General features: G+C 43.5%; 1 protein-coding gene across 1 annotated transcript in view; it reads left to right on the forward strand.

Moving 5' to 3' along the window:
• CUBN (cubilin) overlaps positions 1–12,600 on the forward strand; it is a 270,373-nt gene that overhangs the window by 107,062 nt on the left and 150,711 nt on the right. Inside the window, exons 29-31 of the mRNA XM_082617071.1 lie at positions 5,520–5,701; positions 10,598–10,772; positions 12,202–12,371. Coding sequence (XP_082473197.1) covers positions 5,520–5,701; positions 10,598–10,772; positions 12,202–12,371 — 527 coding nt within the window. The remainder of the gene's footprint in view (positions 1–5,519; positions 5,702–10,597; positions 10,773–12,201; positions 12,372–12,600) is intronic.

The raw sequence follows: 12,600 nt of genomic DNA on the forward strand, positions 1-12,600 counted from the left end.
AACATGTTTTTTCTCCTTTAGAATTAAACACAATAGGGGTTTTTGGACTGTCTTGCTATTTCCTTTAACTGGCAGTGGGACAGTATGTGTTCATATAGGTTCCAAGTCACATTTCCTGTGTTGTAACCAGTCTCTTTTTCACAGCTAATTAAGTAGAAAACGATGTATAAATACAATTCAAAAGATTCACATTGTATACTCTTTTAAAAACTCTACTATTTACTGTGAATTATGGTTTTTGTTTTTCATTTATAATTTTAAAAACTCAACTGTTGGTATGAATTTATTATTTTTCATTTTTATCTATAATTATCTAATTCCAAATTCATATTCTAATGTTTCACTGTTAACCTAAAGATAGCTTGAATTTATGAAACAAATTATCAAATAAATCATTACATATTTCATTTTTCTTTGGTTAATAGAAATGTTCTCAATTTTGTTATGAATATGTTTTCCCTTGTCCCTTAAGGAGAGCATAGAAAAAATAGACATCATTCATTTTTTCAGTTTTTGTTTTTTTTTAACATCTTTATTGGAGTATAATTGCTTTACAATGGTGTGTTAGTTTCTGCTTTATAAGAAAGTGAATCAGCTATACATATATCCCCATATCTCCTCCCTCTTGCGTCTCCCTCCCACCCTCCCTGTCCCACCCCTCTAGGTGGTCACAAAGCACCAAGCTGGTCTCCCTGTGCTATGCGGCTGCTTCCCACTAGCTCTCTATTTTACATTTAGTAGTGTATATATGTCCATGCCACTCTCTCACTTCATTCCATCTTACACTTCCCCCCATTTTTTCAGTTTTTTAAAGATATATTTTGACATAAATTTTTTTTTGCTTGATACCAAGTACACATTTATTAAAGAATTTCCAAATCTAGGAAAAAGAAATGATACCCAGGAGAGTGAAGCATAACTGGCTAAATGCTGATAAAAGTCTCTCATCTGTGGAATGAAATTAGTATCAAAAGAGAATTATGCCAACACTGTACTATTGAAACTAGCAAATTCCAAAATATCTTTTGGCAATTCGACATAATGATTTATTTATTTTTATTTATAACTTACCGTCAATCAGCACGTGAAAGATAAAACAGAATTCACTATTTTTTTTCAGATCAAAACTTATTGAAATTACTCTTTGCAAACTGCAGGAAAAGCCAGAAGAATTAATGCTTTGCAGGAGGGCATGTGGGAATAGCGCTTTTTTATGTCTACAGATGGATTTTTTCTTCCCCAGGGACATTAAATGCGCCTGGCTTCTTTAGCACTGCCCGTACTGTGGCACATGCTCAATGACTATGGATTGAGTGGATGGATGGGTGGGTGGGAACTGGAAAGTTACTTTACGTCTTTCAAAATTTAGAAATGCAAAGAGGGAATTAAATTTCTACCATAATTGTCAGAATTAACTTTATATTTCGTACTTTATAGTTTTTACCATAAAATACCACTGAATTAATTTGTTCTATTTTGCATTTGATGTGAACTGTTAAATCAAAGTTGTTACCCTTTGGTAAATTAAACTTCAGAGGTAGTGAGATTATGAAGGAGAAAAAGAAAGCTGCAAAGAGTCTTCAAGCTCCAACAGTTTCTTTGTCTCCTCCTCACAAGCACCACAGTATTTTTCCCCAGTATGGTATCACTTTTAATAATATTGGAATTTCTCTTTAGGAGACCCACACATAAGTGCTATTCATGAGAAAAGAGCATGGCATACCTAAAAATAAAATTGTGCTTTGTTTTTTTATAAACCTTGTTTATGTTTACTTTAAACCTTAGGGAAAAGTACACTATGGGTCTCCAGAGCTGTAAGTGGGTAAATAAAAAAGTACTGTAATTTTTCAAAGCATCATTGACTGCCAAGAATCTGATATTATCATTCTAGCTTACAGCAACTCAGTTAAGGGTATTAGTATCCTGCTATTTGCAAAGGAATTTACAAGGAAGCCTAAAACAATTGGAAAAGACAATGGAAAAATATTATACAGACTTTTAGGTGAATCGACTATGATTTTTTTAAAAGAATTAGATTATCTGATGAGCTGAATCTAAATAAAAATGCAGGTGAGGTATCCAACCTTCCATTTCCTTGTTCTCTTTTATATTACGTGACCACAAAGTTATTTTCTGCCAAAGGTTTTTTTTTTTTTTTTTTTTTTTTTTTTTCCATTGGCTTGCTTATTTGATGCAACTGATACTAAGAACCATAGGAGCTGAAAATGGAGGTTGAAAAAAATGGGGGTAACAGACTGGCTTTGCTTACCTATAATGTATTTTAGTAAGAGATGATTTCAATGGGCCACTGTGTTGCACAGCTCCAGGGAGCATCATCTGATGGAATACACTGCGACTGGTGCCCCCTGGGGTTGTGCAGTGGTGCTGAGCACATATACAATCTGTGCTGATTTTGGCTTCAGGAATATTTTCCGTGGATGGTTGTAGTAGGAAAAATATTTTTGAATCTTCACGCATTTATGTTTTTTTAACATTCACCACAGGCTACAAACAATGTCAACACGTCTAATTTTAAATAGCTTTTTCGCAGGACTTTAACCAGAAATAAAAGTAGAAACTTAATAGAAAAGATACTGTACTGTGCAACAAATTTAAAGTTTGAAAACACAGAGGTTTTTCAAATTGAAGCAGGAAACTGGCCATTCAAGAAGATGGTAGCATGTTGAGCTGGAATCCGATTTTTTTACACAATCAGCATTCTTCTTGGAATTCTCAGCTCTTTTCAGTTAAGTGGAGATTCTGTATGAAGACTCTTTCTTTTGAATTGTTATAACACTTTTTTCTAACTCCCTGTACAGACAAATTTGCAAAGGTAGATAGTAGACATGACCTCAGCTTTATTGTCTTAATGTGAAAATGCACATACATTCACAATGGAGTGAGGAGGCATTGTCATTTTTAAACATGAAAAGCCTTGACGCTCAGTAAGGGAAGGTGCTTGGAAGAATTTACCAACTGATTAAGGATATTCTGGAAAATAGAAAAGGGAGATATGTTAACAGAGCAAACAATTTTTTTTAATCACCGAAAATTGCTTTTGGAAGACAAAAGAAAAAAATTTAGAATTTTTAGAAAAAAATTTATCTTTTTTTTCTAATTTTATCTTTATTTTTTTCTAATTTTGTTTTTAAAATTTGAGCCTCCCTCAAATTTTACTTCTTCCATAAATTTTTATCTCCCTTTCCATTCTGAAATCTCTGAATTCTTACCAACTATGTGAGTCTGTGGAGCGTAGTAGTTAAGAACCCCGCGTTGCCGATTGCACGGATCGGTTGATAGCGTGAGATTCTGCGCATGGGTGGCTCCACCCCTCACGACTTCGGTACCGTGGACAAACCACTTACCTGTGTTTGCATTGATTTGCTCATTTGAGAAATGCGGATAATAATGATATTTGCTCCGTGTGGTTGTTACGAGCGTTAAAATAGGAACTATCTATAAAGTGCATCTAGGCGCTCAGTAAGCAGTGGCAGTGTTTTACTGTGTACCACGTGTTGTAGCATTTGATCATTTGTTATAATGATTTGCCTTAATTACTTTCTAAGCCATGATGTATACATTCATAAAACACATGCTAGCGTCTTTTTCCATGCTTGGGTTTAATACGTCCATTTTTTGTTTGTTTGGTTGGTTTTTAGATGTACGTTTCCCAGGGCCAGGACCTGTATCATTTTTGTTGCTGTTTTTATTTAAAATTCACTTTATTTTTTAGAAGAGTTTTAGGTGCACAGCAAAACTGAGTGGGAGGTGGAGTTCCCATGTAGCCCGGTCCCCACCCATGCACAGAGTCCACCATTATCAGCCTCCTCCACCAGAATGGGACATTTGTTACAATTGATGACTCTATATCGACAAAGTCCACAGCTTATATTAGGGTTCACTCCTGATGTTGTACATTCTATGGGTTTCCACAAATTTATGACATGTGTCCACCCTAACGGTATCATACAGAGTAGTTTTACCACCCTAAAAATCTTCAGGAAAAGCACCCTACCCATTCATCTCTCCTTCCCCTCCAGCCCCCGGCAACCACTGGTCGTTTTACTGTCTCCATAGTTTTGCCTTTTCCAGAATGTCATACAGTCAGAATGATACAGTATGTAGCTTTTCCAGACTGGCTTCTTTCACTTTTTTTTTTTTTTTTTTAGATTTAATTTTATTTATTTTTGGCTGCACTGGGTTTTTGTTGCTGCACGAGGGCTTTCTCTAGTTGCGGTGAGCGGGGGCTACTCTTCGTTGCGGTGCACGGGCTTCTCATTGAGGTGGCTTCTCCTGTTGCGGAGCACGGGCTCTAGGCACGTGGGCTTCAGTAGTCGTGGCTCGCAGGCTCTAGAGCGCAGGCTCAGTCTGTGGCGCACGGGCTTAGTTGCTCTGCACCATGTGGGATCTTCGTGGACCAGGGATGGAACCCGCGTCCCCTGCATTGGCAGGCAGAATCTTATGCACTGCGCCACCAGGGAAGTCCCTCTTTCATGTCTTAATATGCGTATATATTTCCCCCGTGTCTTTTTTTTTTTTTTTTTTTTTTTTTTTTTTTGTGGTACACGAACCTCTCACTGTTGTGGCCTCTCCCGTTGCGGAGCACAGGCTCCAGACGCGCAGGCTCACCGGCCATGGCTCACGGGCCCAGCCGCTCTGCGGCACGTGGGATCTTCCCGGACTGGGGCATGAACCCGTGTCCCCTGCATCGGCAGGCGGACTCTCAACCACTGCTCCACCAGGGAAGCCCTCCTCCGTGTCTTTTTGTGGCTTGATAGTCCATTTGTTGTTAGTGTTGAATAATATCCCATGTCTGGATGGACCACAGTTTATTTATCTAATTCAGCTACTGAAGGACATCTTGGTTGCTTCCAAGTTCTAGCAATTAAGAATAAGGCTGCTATAAACATCTCTGTGAAGGTTTTTTGTAGACATATCATATATATGTATATTTAATTTCCTACAGTCTCTCATACAAAGGTAAGGATTTTTAGCGCTTAGAATTCCACATCTTAGGTCTGAAAGGACTTAGAAATAATACATTAGATACAAGGAAACTGAAGACCAAGGGACCTGGTGTTGACTGCTCACACAGTCTATTGTACCTCCTACCAGGAAATTCTTACCTATATATAATGAAAAAGATCTAAAAATTAGGTTGACGTTTTGAAAATATTACCAAAGGTTTAAATGGGGGTGAGAATAAGAGCTGAGAATAAGAATAAGAATAAGAGAATAAGAATAAGAGAATAAGAGCTGATGGGGTGAGAATAAGAGCTGAGAATTATCGCACCAAATGATATAATCAATTTTTTTAAAAGAGTGAATTTAATAAGCTGTAGCCATGGTTTTTCCTCATTGTTTTATAACTGCTCATTATAACTTTATTATGACTTTATAATTTCTCTCCTAAACTAGGCATTGTGCATTTTGAGTTATGTTTTGCGTAGCTGGATTTTTGACTTTTTCCCAGTGGCCGATGCCCTCTTTGAACTGACTGAGCCTTGCTCTTTTCACAGGTTGTGGTGAAGAATTGTCTGGGGACACGGGCTCCTTCAGTAGCCCCGGCTACCCTAACAGGTACCCCGCCAACAAGGAGTGTATCTGGTACATTCACACAACCCCTGGGAGCAGCGTTCAGCTCACCATCCATGACTTTGATGTGGAGTATCATGCAAGCTGCAACTTCGATGTCCTGGAGGTAGGAATTTAGATAGTTTTCCGCACATTATAGGATTTGGGGTAGAATGGAAATCACTCTGAAGAAAGCCCTAAATTCTTTCCAGGGGCCAGCAGTGTTCTATTCTTAGATGTTTCGATGAGCATTAGCCCTTGGTGAATGATGCTTGCAGACAAAGGGGGTTAATATCTCAGTTTGGGTTCCCCTAAAAGCAGTGCCCAAATGGCTGGGTGGCAGGTCGTGTAACTAGGAGGTGGTACCAGGTGGCAGAAGGGAGGGAGCCTTGGGGGGAGGCTGAGGAGAGAGAGAGCCAAGGAAGGGAGCCCCTGTGGGCGACGTGGGCTTCATCCTGCTGCAACCCCCGAGGTCCTATGAGGTCTGCTGCTCAGAACCATCCCTCTAAGGACACAAGGCATTGGTCCCCCAGCTCCCGTCCCTACTGCTGGAACCTGGGATCCTCAGTGCCCCACACTTCCAGCCTGAGAAAGCTCCCTTGGGAAAGGCAGTGGGCGGCAGAGTGTAAAGAAGACGTGGGTGCTCGGGGTAGGACAGGGCAGGGAGCTGAGCAAGTGCCCGCAACTTTTCCAACACCGCTGCAATGGCTTTATCTCGGGTAATTAAGATGGCCCTTGAGAATCGGTTATAATCAGCTGTTTGTTGCAGGAATCTAGTCATAGATGATTTCCAAGTACACATGAAACTCCTGTCGCCTCAGCGGTAGGGACTGCCTCATGGCAAGGTTCTGTATCTAGTAGAACTTAAAGTCCACGAAGGCTGGGTATTTGTCTGTTTTTGTTCTGTTTTGGTTTGTTTCACTGCTATACCCCCAGAGCCATAGAGTACTTGGCAAATAGTAAACACTTGATATATATTTGTGGGATAAACGAAAGCATCACATCTCCAATTGTTGTGCAGTGATAATGTACATTTATGGTGATTTGCAAAGGGATTTCAACATCCATTTTCCCATTTGAATGTTAACTAATCCTGTGAGGTAAGAGGGAGATTTTACTGCTCCCCATTTCACTGTTGTCAGAACAGAGGCTCAAAGAGATTGCTGGGGACTTCCCTGGTGGCGCAGTGGTTGAGAGTCTGTCTCCGATGCAGGGGACACGGGTTCGTGCCCCGGTCCGGGAGGATCCCACATGCCGCGGAGCGGCTGGGCCCGTGAGCCGTGGCCGCTGAGCCTGCGCGTCCGGAGCCTGTGCTCCGCGACGGGAGAGGCCATAACAGTGAGAGGCCCACGTACCGCAAAAAAAAAAAAAAAGATTGCTGGGTTTTTCCACAACCATAAGGATAGTGAGTGGAAAAGCTGAGAACTGAATCCATCCCCGCCGCACACGCCACGTCAGCCAGTGTAGAAGGACAGATGTGGGCAGCGTGCAAGATACTGAAAGGAGCGGCTTGTTGACAGGACTGTATAGGAAACTTTAAAACTTAAAAACCTTATTTAATTACAAACCAAGTTGTCTCCTTGAGAAGAAATGGGCTTCTCAAATCACGTCCGCACTGAGTGGACGCAGTGTCACTACGAGCCCCATTGAGCGGCTCGAGTCTCTGCAGAGGAGGACGATGCTGCAGTAAGGGGGGCTGGAGACAGAGCCGGTGAGTCCCTGGGTTCAACCCAAACCCCGTCTTCACGTAAGTCCGGCTGCCCAGGCGTGACTCCAGCTCAGAAGAGGACCAGTTTCTTCCGAGGAGAGAATAAGGTGGCTCCCGAAATTCACGAAACTCACGCGCAGCTCAGACTGTGAAGCGGGAATAACGCTCACGTGGGGAATGTCGAGATGCTCCCTCCCGCGGGCGAGATTCCTCCGTCGCGTGAACACCCTTAACCCGTGCAAAGGGCTGGCAGCAGAGGGTTCCACGGTAACGTGACACGTTCCTCACCCTTCATTTTCATCTTGCAAAGCTCGTGCGATTGTTGCCTACTGGGCGACATGTAAATAGGGTTCATTGTGCTTTGGTTTTGTCCCACCCATTACGTGAGAGAGCCAAGAGCAGGCCTGTTCCCTGTGAGCAGCCTTGGGGGCAGAGGTCCAGCACAAGGCCTCTGGGCAGCAGCGTTCCAACGGGGTCCCGCACGGAAAGGACCGTGAGAAGAGGCTGCGGTCTGCTTGGGGCTTATTTGTGTCAGGACAAGGTGGGCTCCCGTGTCCCATCCAACCAGGGTTTGAGGGAATATTCTGAAGCCCTTAAATATTGGGGCGAGTTTTTTTCTTAAGGCTGAAGTGAGTTAACCCCCTGACTTTTTCCCTCCAAACCTTGTTGGACGTCTCTGCAAATACTCAAGAAGGTGCTGGTCATCAGTTTGGGTTAATGACAATAAAATGACTTTTTTCCATCCCTATCACGTGGACGCTGATAACATGTTAGCAACAGGTTTCACAATATTTTACCCCAGGTGGGTGTGTGGCCTGGAAACATCGCTGACTCCCTCCACCCATCTGTCCCCGTCCTGTTTATCAGCTCGTCCTGTTTACCAGCGCGTCCTGTTCTGAGCCCAGTAGGGCCTCACTGTCTCCAGGTATCCGGTTTACCTGAGTTTCACCTGCTCTAACCAAGAGCCCATCTATTTTTCTCTCAAAAAGCAGTGTCCGGAGAGTGGCCAGTTGCATTAAGCAACAGCCGTTTGGTTACTCATAACCCTGGAATGCTGACTTGATTGTAACAGTAAATGGAGCTAACAGAGCAGAAAGAACTGTTCAAAACAGATTAAAACCATAGGCTTTGAAATGTTCTATATCCTGAGCATTGGCTAAAAACACATTTTTTTATCTCTGATCATCAGACCAATTCTTTTCCCCACGAAGTTGAGTCATAGGCTGTAATCCAACGAAGCACACCCTGAAATTCTTTCCATCTTTTTCCTCTTTTGAAGAGTCACATGCTAACTGTTGCTTTTAATTTGTGGAAGCAGAAAGTACCATTCTATTGTTTGAGTTAGAGAAACACTGGCTGATTTCACTTCAGTCCTCGAGAAAGGAGCCTGAACAGCACAGAGCAGAAACGGAAAGCCAGTCCTCAGCGCAGTAAACCCAGACAGTTGCCTGGTGCGGGCAGTTAGCCTCCCCTGGGCTCTCTGCTGCTGTCTTTGTGAACCCGGCTCAGTAAGAGGGAAAGCAAAGAATGTCAAAAGCGGCAGTGTTTACTCTTCTGGAGGCTTCTAGGCCCCGCCGACTCACACCCGTTTCGTTTGCAATCTCAAGGGGACCCTGAGCAGGGAAACCAGAATATTCTGCTGACGTGCAAGTTTTCTTTGTTAGAACTAAACGCTTGCGCTCAGTGTTCTGTCCAAGTATGTGCTGCTCGCGGGGTGGGCGATGGGGAGCCCAGGCTGTGGGTTTCAGGCTCTGAGCTCCACCCCAGGCCAGGGGGCAGGGCAATCTCCAGGGTGCTAAACCAGAAGCAGGCTGCTTTGTGCCACTTGCGTATGTGTACGTGGGAAGGGCCACACAGGGCTCTCCCTCCAGTCCTGCCTCTGCTGGGACTCGGGGGCCACACAAACAGAGCTCTTCCAAGCGAAAACCAGCACGAAGCGGTTGGCTCGCTTCAGTCCTCTGCAATCACAGCCCTTGCGCTCGGCCCTCCTGCAACAGTGCTTCCATTCATTTCGGCCTTTCCCGCGTGGCCGGGGGAATTAATCAGACAAAGGAATCATTATGGATTCAAATCACACACTCCTCGCCGAAAGCAGGCTGCTTGTTCTCTCTCTCCCTCCCCGGAGGACACTTGAGTGATGCCCAAATCAGTCAGCAGCCGCCCTGGGGCGGGGGTGGGGGCGCAGGGGCGCGGGGCCTCAGGGTGGGCAGATGCTCGGGTGGGAGGGCACCACACGCACCCCCTGGGCCACCTTTCCCGGGTCCGGTTCCAGCCGGGAGCGGGGAAGGGCGCAGATGCCAGTGTGCCTGAGAACTGTCAGCAAAACTGGTCGTTCTCGCACTAACGCAAGGGTGGCGAGAGATTGAAGGTCGGGGGTCCACACCTTCTGTGGGATTCTTATCTTCCCCCCACACGCCCGCTCATGGGTTATCCAAGGGGCCCTTGAGAAACCTGTGTGTGAGGCATTCTGGAGGCCCCCGTGGGCTGGGCCAGACCTCCTGCAAGATGCTGGACGTGAGATCCAGGGATCAGTTGCCATGAGGAATGTGTCGCCGGGGTATTGCATCCAGCCAGATAGTTGCAAATTATAGGAGCCCAGGAGATCTTGGGACAAGTGAGATGGACCTAGTGGGGCAGAGTCCAGGGCGATTCCCGAGCAGAAGGTGCACGCTCTCCGTCTTGCTCCTGTGAGCGTCCGTGCCAGGAGAAGGTCCGGAGGGGCCTGTAGGACTCCCTCCCTGAGGGTACTGCAGAACACACTGGTAGAGGTTACCATTTCGCTCCCTCTGAGGGGGCAAAAATATCATATTAAATGCCTAATCTTGTAAAGCATTCGGGTTGCAAAGTGGAAAATCCTAAAAATGTAGCAGTGATCAATAGCCTTCAGTGAACAAACAAAATAGCTTTATGCTAAGGCTATTCCTATGCGCCCAGAAGAGTTAGAAGATCAGACCTGATACTGGCTTATCTGCCACATGCCTCTGCCAAAGAAAGCAGGGGATCCTATGTGGACTTGGAAGAGGGGAAGGGGAGATAGGGGAGAGTCTGGGATAATCTACTCAGTTCAGCTCTGCAGCTCTGGCTGAGGGAACAAGCAGGCATTTCATGGGCGATTGAACTTGTGTGTTACGAGGGCAGAGGGAGTGCCTTGGAAAATCCAGCTCAAGTTTACAGTGTGTCCCCACATGGGGAGGCTGAGATTTCAATCTCTGCTGATAATAGGATCCAAACGCTGGTGCTAAAGGGGAATCAGCGGAAGGCTTGTAATTGCTTAAGTATCTCTCTCAAGTTCTTTTTTTCTCCGTCCCATCATAGATCTATGGAGGCCCTGATTTCCACTCTCCCAGGATATCCCAGCTGTGTGTGCAAAGATCGTCTGAGAATCCCATGCAGGTCTCCAGCACTGGAAATGAGCTGGCAATCCGATTCAAGACTGACTGGTCCATAAATGGGAGAGGCTTCAACATCTCATGGAGAGCGGTCCCTGGAGGTGGGTGAACCACGGAGCTGTCTCAAAATACTTAAGCTGAGCCCTCGTTAAATTTCATGAAGTGTTCAGAGAGCGATGTGACGGCTACATCCTCCGTCACAGCTCTGTGACTTCTCTAATGGCATATACGCTTCCCTGAGAAAGAGAGTTTAACTTCCAAAGAGTCACCTCGTACGTGAAAACCAGCCCATGCAAGCGTGCACATCCATGCTGAGAGCAGAAGCAGGGTGGTTGGTTAGACTCACTTTCTCTCCGAGGGACTTCTGCCTGTTCACCAGCCTCAATTTGGGCATCAACAAAGTGGTAAATTACTTTCTGCCACGCATTTGGAGGCTTGGCAAATACCAAAACTGCAAATGTTAAATTTGTGAATTTCAAGGACTTATTACCTTTTGTTATATAGTGACTTTCTGCCCAAGATCTTAGGCTGTCTAAATAAATTACCTGTTTCAGAGTTTTAAAAATAAAGTATTAATGCACAAAATCTTTCGGCAGATGTTAATCTATACAGCTACTAATAATAGCAACGTTTATTGAACGCTTACTGTATGTCAGGCATTTTTCTAACTATTCTACAAAGACTCTCTCATTTAATCTTCACAGCCACCCTCTGAGGGAAGGTTATTTCTTGTCCTTATCTTACTGATGAAGAAATGGAAGCTTAGAGTAGTTAGTGGTCTGTCCAAAGTCACACAGCTAAAAAATGCCAAAGCAAAGACATGACTCCAGGCTGCCTTATGGCCCCACTTCTGTAGGCCAAAGGTGATATAGTAAGTATACTAGAGCTTTCCTAAAGTTAATGGTGCATGAATTTAATGAAAATTATATTTACATGGTGTTTAGATTACCCAAAAGTGATTCTCAGTTATCAGAAAACGATACTGAATTTTCCCATTATTAGTTTATATTATCATAAACCCAAGAAATGATGGGTCATAGAGTTAGACATTGATAGATATTTGACTATATCATAGGAATTTAAAAAAGGAATGACTGTACAAGGTCCAGAATATTAAATTTTAAGAGACAGATGTTAAATAGTTTATAAAAGCGTACACTACTGAATTATCAAAATTCTTAGACAGAGATGTGTTATTCTTACAGTATGTTATATTTTTAGAGAACAATGAAGAGGCATTTCATGGCTTTGTGAAAATATGATTTTATTTGCATTATTTTTCAGTATTTTTAAAATAACCCTTGGCATCAGTATTTGAAGTATTTGAAGTCTTTTCTTAGGCATACTTCTTCATTTTGTTGGGATACATGAATTAATGGCAAACATTCAGTTCTTCAGGATGTTTAGCACAGACTACATAAAAATGGTGGTCAAACAAAGTAGCATATCGTTCTGTGCTCCCGGGCAATGGTGTAAAGTTTTGTGCATCAGGGATTCCTCTCATTATTGAATTGGGTCTCCCATCTACAGGTTGTGGTGGCATTTTCCAAGCTCCCAGTGGAGAGATTCATTCTCCAAATTATCCCAGTCCTTATAGGAGCAACACTGAATGTACATGGGTCATTCAGGTGGAAAAACATCACCGTGTTCTGTTGAACTTCACTGACTTTGACCTTGAACCTCAGGACTCTTGTATTATGGTAAGTGACACAAATCTCAAGCATTGTCTCCAGTCAAACCTGGGTCAAAACATTGCCATAAAAGCATGTTTATTGAATGTATTAGTCATGAATGTTTTCTATGTCAAATCATGGGAAACTCAACTATTAGCAACTTAAAATATAAGAACATTTATTTTTACCTAAATATAAACCAGGAGGTTTGTTTAGCAACTCAGTCTCTGCTCTACCATTCTTAGTGAATTGGTTT

This window comes from Mesoplodon mirus, assembly GCF_964341445.2.
Source record: "Mesoplodon mirus genome assembly, chromosome: 4".
NCBI classification, from domain to species: Eukaryota; Metazoa; Chordata; class Mammalia; order Artiodactyla; family Ziphiidae; genus Mesoplodon; species Mesoplodon mirus.